General features: G+C 40.6%; 4 protein-coding genes across 5 annotated transcripts; 3 read left to right on the top strand and 1 right to left on the bottom strand.

Annotated features, from left to right (window-relative positions):
- Positions 1–537: 537 nt before the first annotated feature.
- LOC135337787 (cell division cycle protein 27 homolog) lies at positions 538–22,516 on the top strand. Of its 2 annotated transcripts, none has more exons than XM_064533776.1 (18): positions 538–632; positions 694–773; positions 1,246–1,396; positions 1,602–1,825; positions 2,452–2,980; positions 3,171–3,321; positions 9,811–10,104; positions 10,400–10,471; positions 11,239–11,512; positions 12,634–12,806; positions 13,555–13,606; positions 14,040–14,172; positions 14,287–14,335; positions 15,374–15,501; positions 15,742–15,859; positions 16,732–16,826; positions 17,188–17,296; positions 22,053–22,516. In XM_064533776.1, exons 2-18 carry the CDS (start codon positions 728–730, stop codon positions 22,248–22,250), a joined length of 2,796 nt encoding a protein of 931 aa, XP_064389846.1. In that variant the 5' UTR covers positions 538–632; positions 694–727; the 3' UTR covers positions 22,251–22,516. The 2 variants fall into 2 exon arrangements, with proteins under 2 accessions (XP_064389846.1, XP_064389845.1); XM_064533775.1 differs by having other exon boundaries at positions 544–632; positions 694–769.
- Positions 5,167–6,712, top strand: LOC135337801 (speckle-type POZ protein-like). The gene has a single exon (XM_064533792.1). The coding sequence runs from the start codon at positions 5,291–5,293 to the stop codon at positions 6,389–6,391; it is 1,101 nt and encodes a 366-aa protein (XP_064389862.1). The 5' UTR covers positions 5,167–5,290; the 3' UTR covers positions 6,392–6,712.
- On the top strand, positions 8,059–9,373 carry LOC135337802 (speckle-type POZ protein-like). The gene has a single exon (XM_064533793.1). It carries the CDS (start codon positions 8,096–8,098, stop codon positions 9,155–9,157), a length of 1,062 nt encoding a protein of 353 aa, XP_064389863.1. The 5' UTR covers positions 8,059–8,095; the 3' UTR covers positions 9,158–9,373.
- Positions 22,517–23,697: 1,181 nt separating the features above from the next.
- Positions 23,698–25,605, bottom strand: LOC135337805 (Krueppel-like factor 6). The gene is made up of 2 exons (XM_064533795.1): positions 25,350–25,605; positions 23,698–24,935 (listed from the first exon to the last, which is right to left on the bottom strand). Exons 1-2 carry the CDS (start codon positions 25,485–25,487, stop codon positions 24,057–24,059), a joined length of 1,017 nt encoding a protein of 338 aa, XP_064389865.1. The 5' UTR covers positions 25,488–25,605; the 3' UTR covers positions 23,698–24,056.
- Positions 25,606–26,041: the final 436 nt, after the last annotated feature.

Below are 26,041 nucleotides of genomic sequence, written 5' to 3'. Positions count from 1 at the left end.
ATGATTGCTGAAGTACAATACATACACAATATTTATTTTATTGGTGATACCGAATTATATGCATACATCAGTTAATCTACTGTATGTCAATAATTATAAATACTCTCTCTTGTTTTAGATATCCATGGTGATAGTACAATGCTGACACTAATCGACAGTGATGGTCACAATGTGCTCACAAGGGAGGTGACAATATTAGCCCGTGTGGTGGAGAATATGTGTGCACGGCATCTCACGATCCCCACCTGCTGAGAGGTAGTCTACTGATCCAAGCTGCATGGTGTTTGAGATCTGTGAACTGCGTGATTATTCCATGCACTTTTTTAGATGTATAGGACAGTGATCATCTCCTCATACTGTTCAATAATTAATTTTCATTTACAAAATGTGTGTGTTGGGAGATTGTATCATCTTTCCAGCACAATGAGCATCATGCACTAGCCTCGATTCTAGCCGCAAAGAGCTGGACTTGCGAGACTAACTATATAGACGATTATTACCCAATGGTGCTTAAATTGTGATTATGAAATTGATGATTGTTACCATACCAAACAATAATAATTCCTCGTGGTTGGATTGTTTGTGTGAGCTGTGCTATGACTCCATTTGAAGGCATGCAGGAACCTGTCAGGGTAAGAAGAGAATTGTATTGATCAGATTATACAGTTTCTCACTACTCAATAAATCATGCAGGCAGCTGTGTGGTACTGTCTGAACAACTACTGCTATGACGATGCTGTGTTTCTGGCCGAGAGACTGCATGCTGAAGGTAGGTGAGCTCATGAGTCACTCTGCATTGCATGCTGGGTCTAGCTAGTGGGCTTGAATGTGTGTGTAATGAATAGCTGCATGTAGGTGTGTGATGTCATTGGGAGGACATTTAGTAAGTGAGCCCCTCCCCCTCTAGATCCGGGAGGATTACAATAATATGCTTTTTTTACTCTATAATTATTACGCTTTTCTAACTCCTCAAATTCTCCAAATGCTGACAGTTGCCCATTGTTCCCTCCATTATATCAATACTTTATAGTCACATTCAAATGTAAGACACACACAGGTACAAATGCAGTACTTACTTACAGTTGACTTGCATGTATTTCATTCTTCAACACACTGACAAGTCTAACACTGTTTCACATGCACCAGTATATGAAAGGTTTTCATCACCCAAAAATGTGTCCTACTATATAGCTACGATTTATAGTCACCCCCCCCCCCCCACTTTACACACGCACGCACAACTAGTGTCCTCGACAGACACGTCTTACCTACTGGCCACTTGCTACTATCGTTCTGGACGAGTGCAGCAAGCCAAGCACCACCTCTCCAAGGAGGGCGTCCTCTCACACCCTCACTGCTCCCTGCTCTACGCACAGTGCTGCCTCACACTCAAGCAGTGAGTCATCAGGGAGTGGGGGAGGGGAGGGGGGGTAGAACATAGTTTTAACATCTGTCTTATTGTGGCACTCTTTAACCATGTCAGTCGTACGTCCCAAAATCAAGCGAATTATTGTCACTATAATTATGTGTGAAGACCACAAAATATTTGCCTATAGGATTCCTATAGTCAATCATCATAATACTTGTACTGTCCTTCACAGATACAAGAGTGGTCTGGTGGCATTGCATGGTCTACTCTGTCTGGGTGAAGTATCGGAGTCCAACTTCGTACATCGCTATGGCAACGAGACAGGGGTTGCCCTGCACCTACTGGGCATGCTCAATCTGAGACTTAACCAAACTAAGGAGGCCGTGAGACACTTCAGAGCAGCTCTCAAGTACAACCCTTTCCTCTGGTCCGCCTTTGAGAAACTGTGTGATCTCGGTGGGTCATTAGACTGCAATAACTGTACTGCTGACTATAATGACGCATGCTGCTGACATGGTGTCATACAGGATTTTGAAGTAGAAGGGAGAAATAAGGCACGCGGAGTGTGTCGCCAGCTAGGGGAACCCAGGGGCATGCCCCCCATGGAAAATGTGTGTTAGTTAGGTTGTCTTAGGGGGATTCTGGTGGTTTTGTGGTTGCCTTTGCATTCTTAGTTATACGACTAGCATTCAAATTTTAGGGGGAAGGAGGAAATTTAAGCCAGGTTCCCCCCTGTATGACACCCTGAATTGCACTAATCGATTATTGCAGAACGTTGTCTGATTACCAGTACTTGCCATTAAAATTGCTTATCCTCCACTACATTCTAACTATATCGTACATGTACAAGTGTGTTTCTGCAGTGCTCGTGTTTTGTACTTAGCAATACCCAAGGTGGATCGTAGCTACCTCTCACATCATAACCCCCCACCCCACGAACACACACACGCACACACACACGCACACACACACACACACACACACACACGCACGCACACATACACACACACACACACGCGTGCACACACACACATGCACACATACACACACACACACACACACACACACACACACATACACAGGAGAACCAGTGTCGGCCAGCGAGTGCTTCACAATGACTGCCTTCCCAGCGTTCCTACGACACTCTCACTACCCTCACACCTCCACACACCCACCACCCTCACAGCCTCAGGGCACTCACACCATCACACACAACACTCCCATTGATCCGGCTCCAACAAGCAATGCTTTCACAGTTGACCCCTCATTGAAACACACCTATGTGACTCCTGGCCTCTTTGCACAGCCAACTCTCGGCAAAGCAATAGCTTCCTCCACCCCCTCTTCTCTGAGAACCATATCTTTTCCTCACGAGCCAATCCCCTTTAGACTGGGGCAAGATACTATGTCTGTAGATAGACACCTCAAAGACCACGCCTCCTCTGGAGTGGGCGTGCTCACTGATCCAAAAATGGTTGCCGGTGGAAAGCGGACGTTCTCCGGAGATGGAGGCTTGAGTGTTGTGAGAGGAGTTCTGGATTTTGGGTCAGCCTCAGTAGAGAGTGGTAGGGTCATGTCCAAGACAGCAGCATTAATGCCACTCACTCCAAGGTGGGTGGGTCATAATTATGATGACAAGCAACTGTACTTGTACATGTATACTATGGGAATAAGCTTGTGTTATGAGCTTTCTCTGCGGTATATTTCATATATCCCTAGTCCAGTGACCGGTGTATTAATGTGCTGTCAGGTTCTCGTGTATCTATGTTCACGTGTACCTGATTTCTTCTCTCCCCTACAGTTTTGGCGTTCTCAACCTGACCACACCCACTCTGGTCACGCCCACAGAGGGGGTTCCCCACTCCCTGAACTTTGACTCAGTGACCCCTTCCCCCACACCACTGCCTCCAGACTATCTCAACACCATCGTCTCAGCACCAAGGTCTAATAAGGTACACTCATCAGGGTGTCATAAAGAATTTGAGTTTTGAAAATACATTGGAAATTTTGCTAAAAAAAAAGGTCACTGTTTTTTCAATACCCTGTTAGTATATAATATTCTCGGCTATGGACACTCAGTCATATACAATGCACATTTTAGAGGGGGAATATTCCCCCTTTGCCCCCTGTATGACACCCTGCTCATGGTATAACTGTTCTAACCGACAAGTAGTGAGTACACAGTTACACATATAAGGCATAGTACGTACCCCATCCGTTTATTGTGGTTGTGAGTGTATGCGTGACGGTGTACTATATATGTAGTCAGGAGTGCATGATGTAGTCTATACTACACGTGTGGAAGTACCAGACCTTAAGGCATGAGAGCCCCTCCTTCCAGAAGGGCCCCATATCATTCCCTCTAGTATTTCTACTATCCTTTGCTAAGTAACAGTGTTCTTAATTGTGTATACCAGGTCACACAAATACCTAAACTACACATATACAGGTACTGCTGCATGGTATACATGTATATAGATAGATTTTGTTTTTCGTATATGCGCTGGCATGTACAATGTTTGCTAGGAAAGGTCCAGACCTTGTCCACCCTAAGCAGCTGAATTTCGTGTTTTGGTTGTTGCTACATTGTACAGTGCATCCAGCTTAGAGAGTAGATTACCACAAATTTGTGAATAGCTGTACTTAAATGTAAATATATTTCGATTGGAACATTTCTAAGAAATGGTGCTGATACCAATGTGTAGGTGAATGACCAAGCTACAACAATTTTTCCATGGAAACATAAGGTGGTGGGTTTGTGGTGATTAATAGAACAACAGATAGTGTGTAATCGGTTAGAGTAATAAAATAGTAACCTTGTACAGCTAAGGTCCTAGACTTCATCACATAGTTGTTCAATGGTTTAGGTATCCTGACCATCCCTTTATGGGTCTTACATATTATGTTCACAGTGTCTATAATTCATGATTTACTGGTTTTTAGGTACACTTTTGGTTAGAGTAATAACTTCTGAAAAGTTAATAGCTTAGCTTTCAAATTTCTGTAGTAAGTTTACAGATAAATGGGCTACATTTTGATACCAAGAACATCCTATATGCTTATTCCATTGCTGAGATAACACTGAAAAGCTACATAATTTACGATTTTCTACTGTTTTGATGACATCAGCAGCTACAAACCACAAACCAATGCCGCTTTAATCAACCACACGCTTAATTGGGCGTACAGTTATTGTATGCCCACTTATGTGGTTAAGTAAGTTAAGTACAATAATTATTATAGCTATTTATTATAGGACTTCCAACTGAAAATTATATGCCAGTGGCATGCTGCAGTGACTAATGTGTGTGTACGTTATGGTGAAGGAGCAATTAGGCAACCTCTATGGGTTACTCTGTCAAGTCAATAAAGTGCATTTCTAAGTGTTGTAACGACCTTTTCGTCTTTTCCTTCAGTACACCCCTCCTGGTTCACTAATAGTAGATCACCTGTCAGCCCATCTATGCACCCATTATAGACTAGCCATTTAAAAATGAAAACAGAGTAAAGACAGCGGACTTAGAGCTTGTCAGTAGTGTAAACTTACTTCTCTAGAGTACCTCCCAGCCCCTGAGTGATTGCTAGTGGATAGGAGAGCTAGAAATAGTTGAAATACAACCAGAGTGCGGTAAAACTAAAATATTCGCGAGCGCGTAATCATAACGAGGAGTGTTTCACCCGTTGACACAGGGCGGCCTGGTCGTTTCCAATCCCTTTCCTGTTCTATCTATATGCTTAAATTGGCGATTTGTGACATAGTGATCATTACCTATTATTGCCCTCTGACCAAGAGACACACCTCAACATTATTGAATGTTATGAATACGCATAGCGAGGTTGCACTCCAGTGTATCCCTAGTCTATGATTAGATCTATTACACCAGGCTGTTCACTCTGACCTCTGAACCTTCCTACACAAGAATGGCTAGTGTATGCTATACAACCTTTGATTCTCATACTTTTGACTACACCTGGACTATCAGAAATGTGAAAAGTCTTATTGAGAGTCACTTTGGTGCCTGTGACTATAACAAATGCAAGGCATGTATAAATAGTCCGAAATTCAGTATTGGCCTGAAGATTAAAGAAGTCTCTATCAACTTTACAGGGTGGTGTTATGAGGATTTGCGTGGACACTCGCATATTGCAACTTGTGCTAATGGAGATAATCTTTTATACAACGAAAAAGAAAAGTGTCAATGTGTAGAGCTTGAAGTATCATTAAACCTTCTAGATTTGGATCTACTTGGAGTTGGATTTGTTTCTATCCTCGTACCAAACAAAGATCCAGATACACATTGCCTTCAAAACTTTGTTGAAGTCGTGAAACACGATTTAACTAATAAAGGACCAAAATCACGGTCATCTTTTAATAGCAAGTTATCTGTTCGAATTTCTCGTGACGAGCTAAACGCTGGCTGCAGCAAGTACACTTACGAAGACTCACTAACGGTTTATTGCAAAGTCACTGTGTATGCTGTTGACCACGAACTAAACCACATCACAGACTCAATCCCCTCTATTCCGCATGTTAGCTTAGCGAGCGTTTTAAAGAAGGATCGAGATCAAAAACTGTATACTGATGCTATCATCAAGTGTGGCTCCAAAGCGTTTGATGTCCATAGGATTGTGATTGGGAGCCAATCAGCCTTCTTCAAGAAGAAAATGGAACACTGGGAAAAGGGAGATAAGACGATAGACATGTCTGATTTAAAGCCACAGACGGTAGAAGCCATCGTTGACCACATGTACACTGGTGAGGTTGCTAACATCGACGAACAAGCTCCCGATCTTTTAGCAGCTGCTGAAAAATACCAACTGTTTTCTCTCAAGAATCTCTGCGAGAAAGCATTAGTTCGAAAGCTAACTGATTCAAATGTAGCACATCTCCTTAAGCTAGCCTCCACCCACAATGCTCTTGATCTGAAACAGAAAGTCGTGGACTTTGCTTATTCTAACCCTCTGATGAAAATGCAAATGCTTGAGGCATGGACCGACAAATCTCTATCTCTTCCAAATTAATTAGTAAGTAGTTAAGTGTCAATATTGTTTTTTGCCAAACTATTAATGCAAACATACAGTGTGTTGTGGTCATTCTTATTTTTACTTTTGTATAGGATCTTATGCATGGTTTTTGGTGTCATTTTACATGTACACGTCATGGATTACATCACCTTTAATGTTGTTCATAGTTTTTCTCAGTCACTGTGCTGCTCATTCCCTTTTGTCATATGAATGCATAATAATTTATATTAGTACTCAATAGCTACATTCTCATTATTGTACTGACTGGCTACATTTTGCAGGGTTTTACCGACTAATTTTGGCTTGACAATCAGTATCCATGTTTTTGTCTAGTAAGGGTCATGTTAATAGTATAAATACCACATCTATACTAACATTGCACTGCACTATTTCAGAACTTGCAAACTCAGATGATGTTGACCCAAGTAGAATTACATTCATGGGTTTATTGGCCAAATTGATTTTATGTTTAATGGTTTGCCATACACAACAAAGTTATCAAGGTTTGTGAGGTTAGATTGTAATCTAGCACAAACAAGAACTATTTGTGACTGTGATTTCAATTTCCCTTTTTTACCTGCCTATCTAAGTTGAAGAAAGGATCTACTCAAGGAATATCACACTGAGGTCTGAATGCATTGATCAGCTTGAGAAATGGCACAATATGCACTAGAAAGCGCCTTTCAATGAGTACTCGTGCAAACTTCCTCAATTACGCTTATCACTTCCAGTCTCGTCAATCCATACAAATTATTCTTTCCCAGTAGCAAGGGATGCATGTGCTAAGAACTCAGCTTGATACTAAATGTTTTCTGCTTTCTGCTTGGAAACATACTAAATTTTCTTTCTTGTGAACCCATTCCTCTTCATAACATGGCAGCGATGTCTGTGAAGGTCTCCAGGTCGAGGCTAGGCACACTGTAGTTTCAAATACTAGCTATCACTCCAGTTGCCTCTTTAATTATGCTGCATATCTCCCTCAGGTAAATAGCCAATAATCAATGCTCATAACAATCATCCAAGTGTCCAAAGACATTGTTTTTGGCTACCACATCTCCAAACATTTTGGATAAAGAAAAAATTATGTGAGCGGTACTTGAAGCGATTTGCTAGTGAATTCTTATATATCTTTGTAAGAGAGGTTCATTCCAATGTGCTGCCATACAACTCTCCAGTCAATGTTAGCTGAATACGCGGTTTTCATCCCTTGTGCAATTAGCAGATATCTTCGACTTTTATACAGACTTGTTCCCGGCCCAAGTTATTGTAACAAAAGTAGCATGTCATGGCATGTGCGCAGACGAGTACGCATATTCGAAAGGAACTGACAGTATGTTTCTATTTTTTTGATCAGCAGGAGTGCGTGAATAGGAATACCGTACAGCAGGTATATTTCGAGGGTATAAAATTTCATGGAATTTTGTTATTGAATTGGTTAGAAAGTTTTTGCGGAATAGCAGCCTTTTTGCAGCATGCATGCATACTATATTATTCGTGAGTATAATGTTTGCAGGTACATGCGTACGAAAACCGCGAACACATTTATACTCTCGAATTTACATACACTAGTGAATTTTCACAATAAGTGTATTCATTGATTTTGCAATCGTTACGGTAACATACATGTACACAAAATTGAAGTGCATGGGAGTCTATGAATATCTTTAAACTTTGCCCATTTGCTTTGTTTGGAAGTATACAATGGATATGGATGCGACAGTGTGCCATACTTATTGCGATTCATTCTCGTTTAACTATCGATGGACTGTTGGAAACTTAAAGGCTTTTGTTGATAGTATCAATAGAGGTAGTATCAAGAGCTCAAGCTTCTACCCTGGATTTTGTATCGAAGGGAAAAAGGCCGAGTGTGTGCTTTCCCTTCAAGCTAGCTGTTTAAAGTATCCTTTTGTTACCCATACATGCCCCAATGGAGTTACAAGTCGAAGTGATGCTAGTAAATGCACCTGTGTGAGGCTTGAGGTGTGCTTACAGTGTGAGCCAAGTGTGAGGCTTTTAGCTAACGGAAGCCTATCTCTGATGGCTCTTGTTGAAGATCAGAAGTTGGATGTTCCAGCAAATTTTTGCAAGGCTAAAAAAGTATCTGTGAAATCAGAATTGGTTAACTTTTCTAAAGTCCTAAATATTTCTGTTGTCGTTTCTCAAAAAGAATTAGAATTGGGTTCTAGCAAGTACACTTACAACGACTCTCTTAGTGTTTACTGTAAGATGACTGTGCATATGGTGAACGAACTCAAACACACAACCAATTCCATCCCACTTGTTGCTCCAGTAAGCGTATCAGCTGCGTTAAACAATGACCGAGAAAACCAAATATTCACTGATGCTTCAATTAAATGCGGAGAGAAGCAATTTGAAGTTCATCGAGTTGTAATTGCTTCTCAATCACCCTTCTTCAAGTCAAAGATAAAACGTTGGAAAACAAGTGATAATACGATCGATATGTCCGATCTCGAACCTCAAATTGTTCAGACCATCATTGAACACATGTATGGTCAAGAGCAAATCCCTGATCTCAATGTACTGGCTCCTGACCTCTTAGCAGCAGCTGATAAGTACCAACTCTCTTCTCTCAAGAACCTCTGTGAAAAAGCCCTCCTAAATGAGCTGACTGACTCGAACGCCGTCACTCTACTCAAGCTGGCCAATACTTACAATGCTCTTCATCTCCGGGAGAAGATTTTGGAGTTTGTGAATGCCAGGCCTATTAAGTTGGACATGGTGAAGACATTGGTTGATAGTTAAAATTAATGATTGTTATACTACATAGTTATTGTTGAAGGAGAATGAATTGTTTAGACTCTGAGAATTTTGCTTACCTTTTGATACTTTATGGAATGTGTTAATGTGTTATTTCTTACTTCTAGTATGTAGCTAGCCTTCGCATTGTTAATTATAATTTTAATTTTGGCCTTATAGTTATTGTGTGGTCGGAACACTGCTATATGCTTTAGTTTTTAAGTGCTTGATTTGTGTGCATGCACATGCATGGGAGTGTAGATTGTCAGAGGTCCCACTGTTATGGTAGTGAGATATTAAAATTATGTCTGTTGACGTAATCCTACATGTTTCAATTCACCATCGCAGAGATACATTGTGCATGCCTTTTCATGTGATGTGATCATTATAAGAGGTTTTGTTAACTGTGGAACTCGTCTCATATCTGTGTGAGCTATTTCTATAACAGTTCTGTGGGTCTGTTTACTTACTCTGTTCATTGCTTGATGCCATATTTTGGAAATAAGTGCTTTGTAAAATGTACGTATTCTACCTTCTACATTTAAGTATCGGTAGTACACTTACAGTACGATCAATGCGAATGACGTAATTATCAACACAATAGCACTGTCAATAATTATGAGAGTGCATTCATCTTAGTAATTGCTTTCTCCTCGCAGGGTCTGGGTCGAAAGAGTCTCCGATTGCCTAGTGCTGATAGGCAATCAATCTTGTTGGACCAGTCCGAGACAACCACCTCACCAGATGCCCGAGGGTCAGAGTTCACCCACCCGCTAATGCACAGCACCACTGTGACATCATCAGCATCAGCTACCAATCAGATGCCAGCACGTGAGTCTGTGACCACACCTCCTAGAACCACGCCTCCTGGGACGGGACTCAGAATACCTCCTAAGAGTTCCCTGAGTATTCGGAGGAGTGCTAGGCTTGCGGGCGGCAAAAGAGACGTACAGGTGAGTGTGAGGTGTGAGGCGTGAGTGTGGTGTGTGAGGGGTGAGGGTGTGTGGCTTTAAATGTGGCAGGAGCGAGTGATTTATGGGATGATTAATAGCTCAGCCGGCTGATACGTGTATAGTATTAACGAATGGTTTGTGTTTGTACAAGTGTGTGGCTTGTAAATTAACTTATACTCCTAAATGTGGGCTCGTTATATCAATTAAACATCCACAGATAAACTTGTAAGCAAACATTAAATATTTCACAGTTTCCACTCGGCTCTAATGTGTAAATATTTCTGTTGTTTTCTAGAGCACTCGTGGAAAGTCTCGCTCAAAGATCAGCAGCCTCAGCAGGAGAACCTTCGACCCCTCATTAAAGAAGGTGAGTCTTTACTATTGCAATGTTTACAGCACTAGCTACATTGTATACCCACCATTAATGTGTACTTTTTTGATAATTGGTGATGAAGCATTTTTATAGTGATATCGAGGGCAATGTTGGAGTTAGTATTCCTGACACTGATGCGTTAATGGCTCTGGGTCCTCTGATATTGAATTTTATGTCTCCGAGTCTTATTCGATTTTATCTTGATTTGAATTTTTATTGTAACAATGAACTCTATGCATGAGGCTAACCTTACACCGATGCATGCATCAACTATTGATACCACAAATAATGATACCACAAATAATGTACGTACACACATGCATGTATATGTATTAATTTAACGTTGTGTCAGTGTGTGTATACAGTGAAACCTGTCTGTTAAGCTCACCTCGTGTATTATAGCCAGATCAGTGAGTCCTAAAGCCTCTTTACCATTCATTTGTTTTGACCTGTATAATAAGCGTCAAGGCTACCTCTTTTTATACAGCCTGTTATTCGGCCTATGGTTGACTGGTTTCACTATATACCCGTACTATAGCTGGTTATTATCGAGGCACGCGGTTTTCGAGGATTGATCGAACCTCGGTAATTTATTGCCTTAAAAATTGGTTTACTTCAGGTATTGAAACCTCTCTACTGTAGGGGTGTGGTCATTTGAACCTCTATCCTCAAAAATGAAATTCGTGACGAGATATTCGCGAAAATGTAGTCCCTCAAAAATAACTTGCTATACGGTATTACTCTTCTCCCACGCCATGTAGGTCACCTTCAGCTCTCCATCTCTCAGTGGAGGGGGTAAGCATGACGACAGACTGCCCCCCTCATCCAAGGTGGCTCGACTAGCCACACCCGCTCACACTCCGTCCAATAGGATTACATCGTCTCAACACGGTAGCGCTGTTCTACGAGGTGTAAAAGAAAACGTTTGTGAGGGTGTCAGGACTGAGAGTGAGAGTGTGAAAACGGTTGAGAGCAGTGAAGAGACGCTCGCTAAGAGACAAGCGGAGGTGGAACAAGCTGCTATGACCGGACTCAGTGAGTACATGTGAATTTGGTAAAGGTCATTACTTTTAAAAAGCGTAATCTGAGCTAGGATACCCCTGCATGGGCTATCCACATTTACCTGCATGTTGGTGCAGTGTGTAGTGTGTACCATAATCGTTCTAATTATAGAACCAGTAAAAAAGAATGATTTTTCTAGAAACAATATTGTATAATTATAAGGCGTTATAAAAGAAGGCGTCCTAACCGAGGCTGGTTCTATAATTAGAACGATTACGGTAGTTAAGTGTTGCTATAGTAGCTGTACGAGGACAGTGAGTTCATGCATATGTGTGTGTTACATGTGTGACCTGTGCAGTGTCACAACAGGTACATGTAGTTATTCACCTTTGAAGTTGCATGCCCATGCTTGATACGCATACTGCTGACTCTGCAGTTGAGCAAATATGCTATGAATAGACTCGTGAATAATGTTATAGTTTTAGGCCGGATATTCCAGCAGCCGCTTCGTCTCTAGCTGAGTGCATTCATTCACCCACTGTCTTACCTCCTCTGAGATCTTGCATAGTGTTGTAGTTTATCATTGTGTGTATGGCTAATACGTACACTTGCAGTTAGCAATCAGTGGTCCCAAATATGGTGGTCACAAGAAACAATCAAATGTGTAATGGTGGTGGTGCTTCTATTTTTACTGACTTTCCAAGTTTTTGGTTATAGGGGTCCCTAATGGCCTTTGTACGTACATGTACATGTACATATAGCTTTTTACTAGTCGTCTTGAACTTGACCAGAGATAAGAGAACATTTAGACTCTGTGTGTATTGCTGATGCAGCTCTTCACTCACCTGCACATGCACTCGTTCCCTAATTAAAGGATGTAAACACAGGTGCTCCTCTACCTTAATTTAGTGTAGACCTTGTGATGTCAACATTGCAGAACACGGTGGTAGTAATTGGACGGTGGAGCACCTTTCACATCAGCCAACAGCTGTTGCATTGTGACTATGTAACCACAATGCCAACGCTGGCATATCCACCACCACAGTCTAGCTGTGCAATACATATGATTTCTGTTATGAAAATGCACGCAATTTACTTTTTAACACACACTCAGTGACAAAGAATGCTATTATTTTGTTTCTCTGCCCCAACAGATTCCCTGATGCAGCTCCTAGTGAAGTTAGGCTCTGCCTACCATTCTCTGTCCTTGTACAATCTTGGTCAGGCAATAGAAGAGTTTGAAACGATTGCCCCGCATCACTCTGGTACGGCCTGGGTGACTAGTCAACTGGCTAGGGCATACTTTGCTGGAGAAAGGTTCAAACAGGTGTGTGCGCGTATGTGTGCGTGTGTGTGTGTGCGTGCGTGTGTGTGTGTGTGTGTGTGTGTGTGTGTGTGTGTGTGTGTGTGTGTGTGTGTGTGTGTGTGTGTGTGTGTGTGTGTGTGTGTGTGTGTGTGATTGGTGTATATACAATGTTACTGGTATAATGTTTGTCACATTATTTTTTGCTTTGCTCCTTATCCCCAACTCCAGTTCCATAGTACCAAATCATTATTATACATATACGTACATGTGTATCTTGATACACGTGTAATGTAAACTAGTCTAAATCATATCTAATTCTCACTAGTACTGTACATTGTGTGTACTCTTGTAGTATCACCATTTGTAGTAATGTATCTTGTTTCATTGTACACACGCTTATGTCTGAATTTAGTTATTTCGTTGCGTGCAGTTATTTTTGTGACCTCTCTCACAAGTATAAAGCTTATTCATAACCATCGAGGGATAGTAACCAATAATGAATGAATGAACTTTCAGTCAGGTTTTTTGTGCCCCATCCTGTTTAACTTTTTTCTTTCAACTTGTGTTGGAGGACCACCTCTTTATTATTAACACCATTTGTTGGTCTGCACAAGAATGACCACTTTTCACACGGTTACAATTAGTCTAAACTCTAAACTCTAAATCCATCTGGAACAAATGACGTGTTGTCTTGGTCATAAGTAGCTTTGTCTGCGATCAATGAATGATGTTTTGCAATTGCTAATTTGAATGTGTCCCTGGCCTACAGAGTGCTAAACTATATGGAGAGGTGCATGCCATGGACCCTCATCGTCAGGAAGGTACGTAGGCCAGTATTGACCTTAGGGCATGTACGTACGTATAGTCTTACGTGTGTGCTATGATTCTATTTAGGTAATTACTGGTCGAGGAGTATACAGCTTAGTGGCTGGGAATGAATTTAAAACTACATGTACATGTATATGCACTAAGGAAGTTGAATGCATCATTTAAATGATACTACATACACTATATGTATATACAGTATACATAGAATGTAGTCACCTTGAGGCAGACCAACATTGGCTGGAATATAGAACTAGCCTATTTAAGACAGGTTGAAACACATGCTTTGGATCGAGATTTTAAACCCCGTTGTTCAGACTGCATGTACGTACATGTACTATAGAGATCGATTTACCTGCTTATAGGGTGACTGCGGTTACGTACTCTATCAATGGCGTACTAAATTGCCTGCTTACTCCCCCTGTGCAGGTATGGAGTTGTATAGCTCAGCGCTGTGTCACCTGCAGAAAGACGTCCAGCTGTCAGTGGTGGCCGAGGCACTACACTCCTCCGACAAGACCAGCCCTCGTGCACTCTGTGCCATGGCATCCATTATGAACAGGTACATGTACATTCAGTTACACACGTAGCTACTGAAAGAATAGCATGCGATGTAATAATTATGCGCTCAATTTACTAGAATAAGAATTGTTCACACGCTTACACATGTCTGTAGGTACAAGGATCACACCTCTGCCATCAAGTACCTCCAGAGGGCCATTCAGGTGCTCTAGACTATCAGTGTGCACATGCATAATTATCACAAGGTGTACTAATAATTATATTTTGTAGTGTCCAGTGTTACCATGCACACGCACATGTAGTGATCTTCCAGTACTATTCAGACATTATTCAAATTAGAAGGGCTTTCCTTTAAAAGTTTCTTACGTTGATTGAGCCCCCTATGATATAACTTATAGATCATATTTGTTGCAAACTCTGTTTCACTACAAACACTCGATCGTTTAAACACGTTCTTATTACATCGCCTGTTTTGGTCCGATTAGGCGTAATCATAATTGTTATTATAATAAGATTGCCGATAGTTTGTCACTGAGCACTGTTGCAAAGCAGCAACACACACACTGCTGCCCACTGAATACCTTAGACCACACAAGACCCAATGTTTTCATTATTATCATAATGTTGAGGTTATGTAAATATGCGGAGGACTAGATCTAGACTTGGTTGTGTAATCTCATGTTTCTATATTGGGGATAATATTAACGTCCTCCAAAAATAGAATTTTAGACACATTGTTCTAATCATAACTTACTTATTTCATGAAGCAAAGTTTATATTTATACATTTTTCCCCCAATTAACGAAGCCGCGCTCTAAAAATTAACTTAAGGTGTGAAATAACACACATTAATTAATTAGCTAGTGTTTATGTTTTTACACTAATTGATGTCTGAGCTCAACTGGGTGTGATGGGTTTAGTTTAGGCCACGGTCGCTAAAGAAATGTTGTGATGTAGTGTTTATTGCAACTGAAAGACTAAATTTGAACCACAATTAAGTGATTTTTAAGGATACATGGCGCTAGCAATTTACAACTGCTTGTAAAGTACATGTGTGGTCTAATTTGAACATAATTGGCAATTTCAGCTGGCAAGGGTTGTATGTTGAAAAGGTACACCCTTTGCAACCCGCAAACCCACACAGCTACACACCCTCACCACACACACCCACTCACACCCTCACCACACAACACACACTCACACTCACCACACACACCCACATGCCCCCCACGCTGTCACAGGTGTGCCCCCAGTTTGAGTACGCCCACACACTCCTGGGTCTAGAGTGGTGGATCACTAAAGACTTTGACAAGGCTCTCACTTGCTTCCAAGAGGCAGTCACCATTAACCCTCGTCACTATAATGCTTGGTGAGAGAAGGGTTAATGCCCAACATAACACTTTTTAAAGTCCCAATTAAGTCACCTTTGAGCAGATCGATATTGGGTGTGTATTAAGGTGACCTGCTAGCACTGACTGAAATTAACATACAATTAATACATAATCAGTACATATAACCTGTGTGTACTATAGTATGTTCATGCAGTGTATGTGTGTGAGCTGTGTGTGTGTGTTCATGCTTGTTAACGACCTCGCTCCCTTACCCTCAGGTACGGCTTGTCTCACGTTCACTACACTCAGGAGAAGTACTCGTTTGCCGAGATCTACGCTGTCAGAGCTCTGACCATCAACAAGTGCTCCTCCATCGCGTGTACTCAAACGGCACTGGTGAGTGTTTGTGTGTTTGTGTGTGTGTGTGCAAATATGTTCATGGAGGGACGTAAGCATCTCACCACACAAGAATGGTGGTGTTGTCAGTGGGATAGGCCGATGTTTAAGGATGATAATTAGTATCAGCTGGGATATGTACGTATATGTATGTAGCTGTCAATCGTCAATATTTGTCCTGGGTGTACACATTTCCCCTGAGAGTTTCTACAAAACCACCTATTCCCGGGATGATATCGTGTTCGTAAATATATATAAAGCACACATATATATATACATTGTATGTATACAGTAGTCTTTGTCAAAATTGATGACTCTATCTCATATACACTGTACATTTTGTTTGTGTAAACGTTCATTACATTACAATAACGAGTATTATAATTGTGTGCACTCTCTACCATGTGTACTGCGTGTGTGCATACTTGTGGTGATGATGTGTTTGGTATGGTATAGCAGTGGGATGTGTTGTGGTCAGCATGTGATAAGGAATGGCTGCCAGAAGAGGATGCGTGGTGCGTGTGCATGTGGGGGCTGGGGTAGACTATTGGAAAACGTCGCCCCCGTAGCCCCACTTAGTTGTGTGTAACTTGACTAGAGTATCGCACTACCAAACACATTGCATAGTCTACCAATAATTCAATTTCTGTGTAACTTGACTACCATAGCACATTACTCCATGCATTCAATCCCGATTTCCAGCAGAAAAGTATTTGTTTATTGCACCAATAACAATTACTCCTCAATTGATAGATTTGCCTGAGTTAAATTTTAGTATGTTAATTAAACTGTTTCTCGGGTTGTCGTAGATACGTATCTCTCGCTTCAAAATTCTGAAAACAGTGCCTAATTTTCTCCGTATACCCCCTCAGGCCAAGTTCCAACAGAAGCAGTACCCTGAGGCACTGGCTTCTCTCAACAGAGCCATAGCCATCAACTCCACCAATCCCATCCCACAATTTCACAGGTATGTATATATACGTATACATGTTGGTAGCGCAAGGGAATTAAGGGTCTGGTAAAAATTTAACTGGCTCACTTTAATAAATTGATCCACACACCTTGCTAAATAAAAATCTTAGCCTTTTTATGGTATTGAGTTATGTCCTTGATATAATATGTAACTAGTTTGTTACGATCCCATCTGTCGGCAGTCCATGTAATAGTAAGGTGGCCTGCTAACACTGGTTGAAACACAGTCATACTGTCTAGAGATTCTTAAAAATTAAGTCAGTACATTAAATAAAACTCTGATAATTAACCAGTACGAATTACCTTGATAATTATAATCATTGAGGTATTCTCGACATTTCCGCTCACACATGCAGAGCCAAAGTGTTGGAGGTATTAAACAGAGAAGAGGAGGCCATCCAACAACTGGACAAACTCGCCGTCATATGGCCGACTGAACCTAACCTCTACGTCTCCAAGGGGAAGGTCAGTTATTACAGCACTGAAATTACGCAGAGACACACAGATGTAGTTGAATGCATGTGTGTGCACTTTTTTTTAGACTGTCATACTACACTCTGCAAAAGTATAAGACTATAGAATATGATGACGTATTCTTTTTAGGAGGAGGGTGTACATGTATTATGGTTGCTAAAATGTCTCAAGTTTTGTCAGCATCCAGTAAAATTATACACATACGTGTACATTGTAGGCAGCATTATTCAATGCAAAGACAGTTTATTTAGTGGATTGAGATCTTCCACCAGCCGGGAGAAAGTGTGGGAGCACAAATTAATATTGATTACCTTAATTTACTGACTATTGATACTTCGTGTGTGTAATTTCATTCCTCCTTGACAAATGTACTTGGTATCACCATATATGTACTTCACCCTCTGCCACTGCATGCATCCCTTAACTTGACCTTCTTATTTGACTCCATAGTCGAGTGTAAATAGTGTATTCTTTGTTGACATTGTTCGGCTAAAACATATGGCTCATTGTATTATTAGTACAAAGGCCACTGTCAGCTATAACCTAATCGACCTCTTATGGCTGACCTTTAATTTAATTATCCTTTTTAGAAATAGTGGGATATTCTATATACTTCATGATTTTCTGCACAATAATTATTTGTTTCAGTCCAATACCCTTAGACCATTAATTTAATTAAGTGGTCTAATTTTAAATAATTACGTTAACTGATTCCGACCAAAGATAGCGTAGCTTTGACAATGTACACAAGTCGTACACAAGCCGGGTATAGCATATGTTCTCAGTCACTCCTCAGGGTAATTAACAACGCTAAAAATGAATAGGTCAATAAAAAAATGAAAGAATCAAACATTCCTGTAAAACTGTGACTCAGAAGTACTCGTAACTTGATAGCCTAGTGTTGCATTTCATAATAGTATCAGAATCAGTACAGCAACTACCTACCTTGGTTTCAGGTATCTCTACTTCTCTGGCTTTGGTTGGTAATTCAGAAGTGTTTTGCAATGGTAATTAATTGATCGAGCTGCGTTGAATAATTATATGTGTAATTATTATATTACCTCTAACTCTGAGCAACTACGTTTTGTAACCGATGTTGTATATTTTATCATTCAAAATTGTGCTGAGTCGGGGAAATTGATGAGCAATGAGCAGAGAGATAATTACAATACAGTGTTTATCTTCTTGCGTATGTACATGTTGGTTGTAGCAATTAGTTGTAGTTTCTATAATTATGCTGCTGGAGCATTCACCATGGTTACTAATACATTGGCGGCTACATTCTATACAGTTGTATACATTAAGTGTTTGTGATCCCGGTATGTGGAGCACATTATTATCATTCCTGTTAATCCCTTTCTCTTTCAGTGTATGAAGCATCTGCGGTATGTAATACTCTCATGTAAGAACAGATATTGAACGATGATGTTGAACTATGTTGAATCCCCAGTATTGGCAATTTAAACCATATAGCTGTGTTACTAATTGCTTGTATGTGGTTCCTTGCTTGGGCTGTGTATGACCACATGGTAAGGTCAGAATTTTGGAATTGCAATGAGATGAGTATAATACATGTACAAGGTGAAACTGCTAACCTATATAGTAACTGTAGGTAGGTAACCCTTACTGTATGTGTGGTCAGAATGATTGGGTGTTTTGTTGTGGGATGATCTGGTACCATTATGACAGTGCACTGGTGAGAACACAGGATGTGTTTATGATAGTTGCATATGGAACTGCCGCATGCTTGCGCAGTTCCCAAAATGAGAATCAGCTCATTAACTCATTATATTCATAAGCCTTCATGCATAATAGTTGTTTATTGTGTCAAGGTATTTCAAATCCAATATTCACAAAGGCCAATGAATAAACGAGCTCATATGCAGTAAGATTAAAATGGCTTTACTGATCGATGTATGTTGTACCTACATGTACTCAGTTGGTAGCAGTTGCCTGTGTGTAGTACATGTATGATATTTTCCTGAAGCTAATAAGGCCACTAGAGGGGTGGTGGTGTGTCAGTTGGGTGTGGTTCCCTTTCAAACACAGATCCTCGTCCATGCAAGTTTACCCTGAAGAGGTACATGTAACCTATATTGTCGCCTATAGGCTGGTCGCGCTTTGTTTAACTGTGGGAGGAACAGTCTTCCCATGGCCGGGTGGAACGAGTCTGTCTGGAGGGGGGTGCATGAGGGTAATCACAATGCACAGCTTGTAGTGTTGTATGTACCACCGTTGTAATATCTGTAGCTCTGATCCACTCATCATGCAGTCTCCTGGTGGACAGTATACTATTAAGCGCAAGTTAAAATTGTTGGTATGGCAAACTACATGTATTGTTCAGAAACTCACTACTGGAAATAAGGATATACGTATGTAGGTGTGCACGTGCTATTAGTTGCATTATTTGGTTGTGCATCTCACCAATCCTAATTCGTGTGAACCACAATTAGCAAGTGTTTGCGACCATTGTACAAATTACTCAACTAGCCTTTTGATGTTTTGCTAGTGCAAAGTTGTTTAATTATATCCAATAATCATACAGCTACGTAGCTGCATCCAGATCTTAATCATAATTAAGCACGTTCTAAAAATGCCACTCTCTCTGTTGCCCATCCATTGTCCGAGGCCGAGGCCTATGTTGGAAGACGTATTTTCACACCGTGGTGGCTTGCCAATGTGTGTGGTCAAGTTAAGCAATGCTCAAAATCAAACTTCACTCGACATAGTTCTGTGCTCACATTGCAATGGCACTTCCTTCCAGCTGCTCGCTCTACCTACCGCATGCTGTGGCATCCAATATGAGACCTGAGGGAATATTTACCCTACAGGAATGTTTGCCCTGGGGGAATGTGTGCTCAGACAGTGGGATGTGCCTACACTCACCAGAATGCTCTAACGAAGTCTGTCCTTTGTCCCCGCCGCACCGCTCGTGTGTGGGCATGCATCATGGCAGTTGTGCTATATTTACACAGTGTGGTATGTCTTGACCACAACAGACATGTAGTCCCATGCTGCCACAAGCTGTATTTACACAAAGGTATATTGTTTATCTTGTGGGAGGTTTTCATATGCCTTATGAGAAGACCTACCCACACTTGAGGGATTAATCAGTGACCACAAATTGTGTCAGCACTAGAACAGTGGAACTCTTCCATGAATTGCCGGAGTTACTTTATAGTTCTAGTATTACATATCCATAGATCTAATGACTGCATAATTTTTTGGTTCTCCTTTCGGGTGATCAATCTCAGAAGAATGGCCCTGTTGTAATGCGAGTGGTAATGCGAGTGGATTGATTACACAGATGATTTGTTTCTTAAGCTAAGTTTTTGCAACTGCATAAATGTAACTATGGTAAAATTCCAGTCCTCCTGAGGCTAAAGCGATTATTCCTCTCTGAGTGAAATTTATCTGTGCACAATGAAACCTTATACACGTTCTTTTGTAAACCCCATGCATAGAAAGGAAATCTGCATATTATTATAAATCACCCTTGCATCAATAACTTGTTATGAAGGAAATGGTACGTGGGGTTGGTTCATTTATAAGTCCCTCTTTGTAAGCCTCAGCTGTTGGGAACGACTACGTACGTATACACTTGTGTGTACTTCTCATAATAAATTGTTACGTAAATCAATAAATTGGTGAAATATTGGGTGCATGATGCAGGCTCTAATTGCACAGAGGGATTGTGTTTTCCAATGCATTCCCTTACAGGTGCACATTGTATGTACATTGCACTATAGCTTGTATGTAGCCAGTTTTGTGTGGGGCATATAATAATTATACACGCTATACATTTGGTATAGTCCATTGATCAATGTAGAGCAGCAGACTAATCACGTATACGTTTCTGTTTGGCTCATTGGGTGCTAAACTGTTCGGTAACCACACATTAATTATACTGATAGTCAAGAAGCAAAATAATATAACAATCTGTATTCTCTACGGACATGCAAAGTCAGTGTAGGATAATTTATTTACTAGTACGTAGAATAAATTAAGGAAGTTTTTTGCTTTAGGTTGCACTTAAAAAAATTTTTAAATCGTATAGTCATGACTTTTTATTGAGGTTTAGTAGCACTTGAGTTGAGTGTGTTTAGGTTCAGGAATTAGATACCTTTGTGTTAATTGAATTATAGGTTCTGTGTTGTGGCTTTGTAGTCCTTGCTAAGTTTTCTAAATCCAATTTTAGATGTTTAGGTATGTGGGTAACATCTATATAGACAATACGTTTTTATGCAACCTTTCGGAACAGCCTTGGAACCAATTTTATTATTGTTATGCTGATAATTAACCATGCAGCTAGTTCATTGCTTGTTTCACTGCAGTTTACGTTCGTACGTAGCTAGTTTGTAGCTAATTAAACAATATGTTTGTTTGTATTTCATAATCGACCATACCTCTACTTTCCCCTACAATACCTTGTTTGAAAGATCAACTGCATGCGGTTCTCGTTTCACTTTTATAATACGTACGTATATCGTTTTGCTACTAATTTATGAAGTTGTACTTGTCTTTGGGTTAGAATTTCTATACAGCATCATAACAACAGCTTTGCGGTAAACCACTGTGGCTAACGCACCCTGAGGCATAATTTAACGAGTGAAGCTAATCACCCATACATAGCAGGTGCATGGTAACCTTACAAACAATCGAGCTTTGATTGATCTAAGATTTACGTGTAGTTGTGCGTATACAATGAGCATTGTCTTAAGATACGGCTATGTATTTTCTCGTGCAGATCCTCCAGAAATTGAACAGAATGCCTGAGGCTATCCTCCACTTCTCCTGGGCGAGAGATTTTGGCAAGACAGAAACGAGTGGACAGATGAGGGAGGAGATTGACCAGGTGTACTACGGCGGAGGGGAGGGGGAAGAGGAGGAGCTCGACACATTTACTGTCGATGAGGATGTGAATATGGACAGTGGTGAGGACTAGTACCTCAACCGACTATGTTAGTAGACCTACCTATGAAATTATTGTGTATTTGCATTCTGACTTGCTAACTTCATATGCTCATGTGTGTGTTTGCTTGTTTGTGTTATTTTATTATAGTTCTTTGTCATTATTGTCCCCGGTTAGTTCTCTCTGACTTGCTAATTTGTTAATAGTCTATGCTTCTTAGTAGTCATTTGCAAATACCTATCGTTCAGTTCCTGTTAATTCCATCATTTTGACCTTATTGAAAGAATATTTGCTGAATAGCAGGAATGGCCTTCGCCCATACTGTTTAATTGTACACACCTTGTACACATGGCTATGAGAAGTGCCATTTTCATTTTTTTTGTGCACATGCAAAATGTACTCTCTGTCAATACCTGTCAATACATGAATTTGTGCAAGCTAAGATAGGAAGGTAATGGTGTGGATGTGTACTTATTTATGTTGGCAAACAACAGTGATATCATTACTAAAGAGGTGCATGATTGGTGTACACTTCTGGTTGTTGCCATGCAATGTATAATACATGTTCAGTAACCAAGAATAGCAACATTACCTTATAAGGTGAGGCTAATAATAAGTACAAATAGTGAATAATTATAAGGATTGTGCAATGACTGTACATGTAGTAGGTACAATATTAGCAAGGGAAGCTGAGTATTATGTGAGCACAATCAATGCTTGCACAATGATGCTCTATACATGTAGCTGAGAACACATTGAGATCATTAATTATAGATCTTAATTGTTGCTGAAGATGTTGCAATTGTTTTCTATCACATAGCTTATTCCCAACGCAACCTTCTGATATGCATGTGTACAGTACATGATAATGGTGTAACATACATATACATGCATACATGTCAGTAATCGCAGTATATGTTATCGGAATACCTATCTGTACACTCTACATGTATAGAACTATAAATACTTCATTTTCAACCAAATATACTTTACAGCTACGTATACACATGTACTGCTTCACCATGGTGTCAACAAAGTGTGACATACTGTGTTTATCATAACAGCCTCCGAGCTATAGTAAACTTTGTTTGATTGCAATAAAGTGTATACAGATTCTTGGCAAACTATAGTTACGTTGCCTTAGTGCTGACAAAAATAGACTGCTAGGAATAACTACAGGAAGTATAGCCAATAATGTGTCTACGAGTGCATGAGTGGTTACAAGCTATAGCGAGGGTGTGCAAGTGCAGTGCACATTGCTTGTACACAATGGCCACATGAGCTGTAAACTGAATTGTTTGGTTTGTAGAGCATTGTATAGGACATGCTGGCATGCTTAGTATTGGCAGGTACTCACTGTAACATGCTCCTGACATGCATGTATGAATGTGTTTGCAACCATGGTGTTTGCAACCATGGGTCACCTGTACCCACACATGTTGGTTGTGAGGAACCAACAGAGCTCTTACAAAATTCACAATTTTGGTTAAAAAAAATTCATCAGTATTATCACAGATTGATCTTGAAGAATAGAAATTCATGATAAGAAGGTTGTGAAGTACAAAGTATAAAGTGTAACAAAAACACAAAAGAATGTCCCAACATTTCAATATCAATACTGGTACAGTTTGAAATATTAACAATATTGAGACGATCAATGAACAGAAGATTAGCGTTCCACTTTAGATGACTTGTGACTTAAGAAAAGAAATTACAAATCATGACAACAAAGTGACATACAAAAGAGTTGGTAGAAATTTGGTAGAAATTTGGTGGGCAGTTCAATTTGATGGGGGCTATAATGGGGGTATAAGTGAGTAAACTCTTCTAGAAGTCCTTCTATGCTTTACCACTTGTGTGTCTCTTCAGATGAAGTGTGAGGTGGTCAGAGCGTGCAAACGTCCGATCGCAATGCTGACACTTGAAGGGCCTAGCACCTGTGTGTTTCCTAAAGTGTCGGGTTAGTTCATCAGATCGAGCAAACCTCCATGTGCAGCCATCCCACGAGCAGGCATACGGTTTCTCTCCTGTGTGAGACCTCTGATGTGCCTTGAGGTGTGAGCTCTTTGTGTACACCTTGTTACAGCCCGTATAGTTACATTCGTGGCTTCGTTTCGCTGTGTCTTTATTTGCGCGTTTTCTTCGGACTTCCAACTGCTGACTGGGCAGTATGAAATTTTCTAGCGCTTGTACCGGAGCCGGTGACGGTGAGTCTGTCATAGAGTCAGAGGAGGTTGATATCACAGACGAGAGGGTGGAGGCACTTGAGCTCTCAGGCGAGCTTGGGCACGAACTGTGAGGAGAGATCGGTGGAGTCGGGGGCATACGTGGAAGGTCCGCTGTAGTGAGAGCCATCACTTTGGCCAAAGGTGATACTGGGACTATCCGTTCTTCAGGCATGTCGGCAGTCTCTATCATACACACTGGGGGTGGAGTTTGGAGGGGGGCTCCGCCGAGTCTGGGAACGAAAATCGGATAAGTTGTGACGAAGTTTGACGAAAATGTGAAGGGATTATTTTCCTGTACTTCTGCCGAGAGTGGTGGTGTATTGCCGGTGACGACATTGACAACATCGGGTGTACGTTTTAGTTCCTTTTTGTTTAGTTCTTCTCCTCCGTACAAACTGTCTAACAAAGCGGCAGCATCGTTCAGAATATTTGAGGGGATGTCTAAAAGTGCGTTCATAGCATTGTCGAAGTCTGTAGTAGCTGATGAAGTCTGTGGGGATTAAAAGAAAGCATGATTAAAATGAGGTTGCCAATACCAAAAAGGGACCATTGTGACCAGTACAATACTGATACCATAACTAGGGAATGTACAGCCAAATTTGCTGATCAAGTGCACAATGGGTAGACCACATGGATAATCCTGCCACCACATTTGCTAGCTCATCAGCATAGCTTGCACACACACACACACACAATGAATCCACACAGATTAACACAGAATAATATCAAGGGCCACCTACGTACGTACGTACTACATTCGATATATTCATGCGTACACTCACTCTAAATGGCTTATAGCTAGCTAACCCCATTAACATGTATGCACACATTCTATCATAATTACTGCAGACTTGTATGATAATCACACATGTGCTTATTAAATCTTGGAACTGTATTTACTGACCTTGCTTGCAGCCACAGGCTCAATTTCTCCAATAGCTTGGATCTCTTGGAAGAATCCCGTTTCATGGATACTTTGTATCTCATTAAAGATGCTTTGAGATGGAAGCAGTGAGCTAACAGTCAGCATAGAGGCAGCCATTGCAGAATGTTTTGTAGAGAGAACTTGCAAATAATGAGCACTCTCTAATTTTGCAACTTTCTATCAGACCACAAGTTGTAGCTTTTCTTTTATCTGGCTTGCGTGTCTAAGCAACTGTTAATATTCATCGCCTATGCACAAAGCCTGTCAAATACACAGCGTAGAGCCAATCAGAATTCCTTATTGCAGGTTTACTTCCTTGTAGGGCAAATAGTATTCTTAGTAACAGGTCTGTGCAGTAAAAAAAGAACAGGCCACACGTGAACAACACGATTCATTGATCACTAATTACCACTGATGCTAATTCTGCAAAATAAACAACATAATGAATGTGTTTTAAATACATGTTGCTCTCAGGAACATGTATCAAACCAGCACTAATGGAGCCTGGCACTATGGTCTCTGTACACACACTGTTCTGAACTACTACCAAGTTTGGTAAAAAAACAAGTGGTAATTATAACATGTTCTATCTTGGATTGCAACACCACAATGTCATGACAAAAATAAAGTCATGAATCAAGACACAAATTCCACCCGAGTACCAGAGTGAT

The sequence above is a fragment of the Halichondria panicea genome, chromosome 6 (genome assembly GCF_963675165.1).
Source record: "Halichondria panicea chromosome 6, odHalPani1.1, whole genome shotgun sequence".
NCBI classification, from domain to species: Eukaryota; Metazoa; Porifera; class Demospongiae; order Suberitida; family Halichondriidae; genus Halichondria; species Halichondria panicea.
This window is presented reverse-complemented; position numbering and strand designations above follow the sequence as displayed.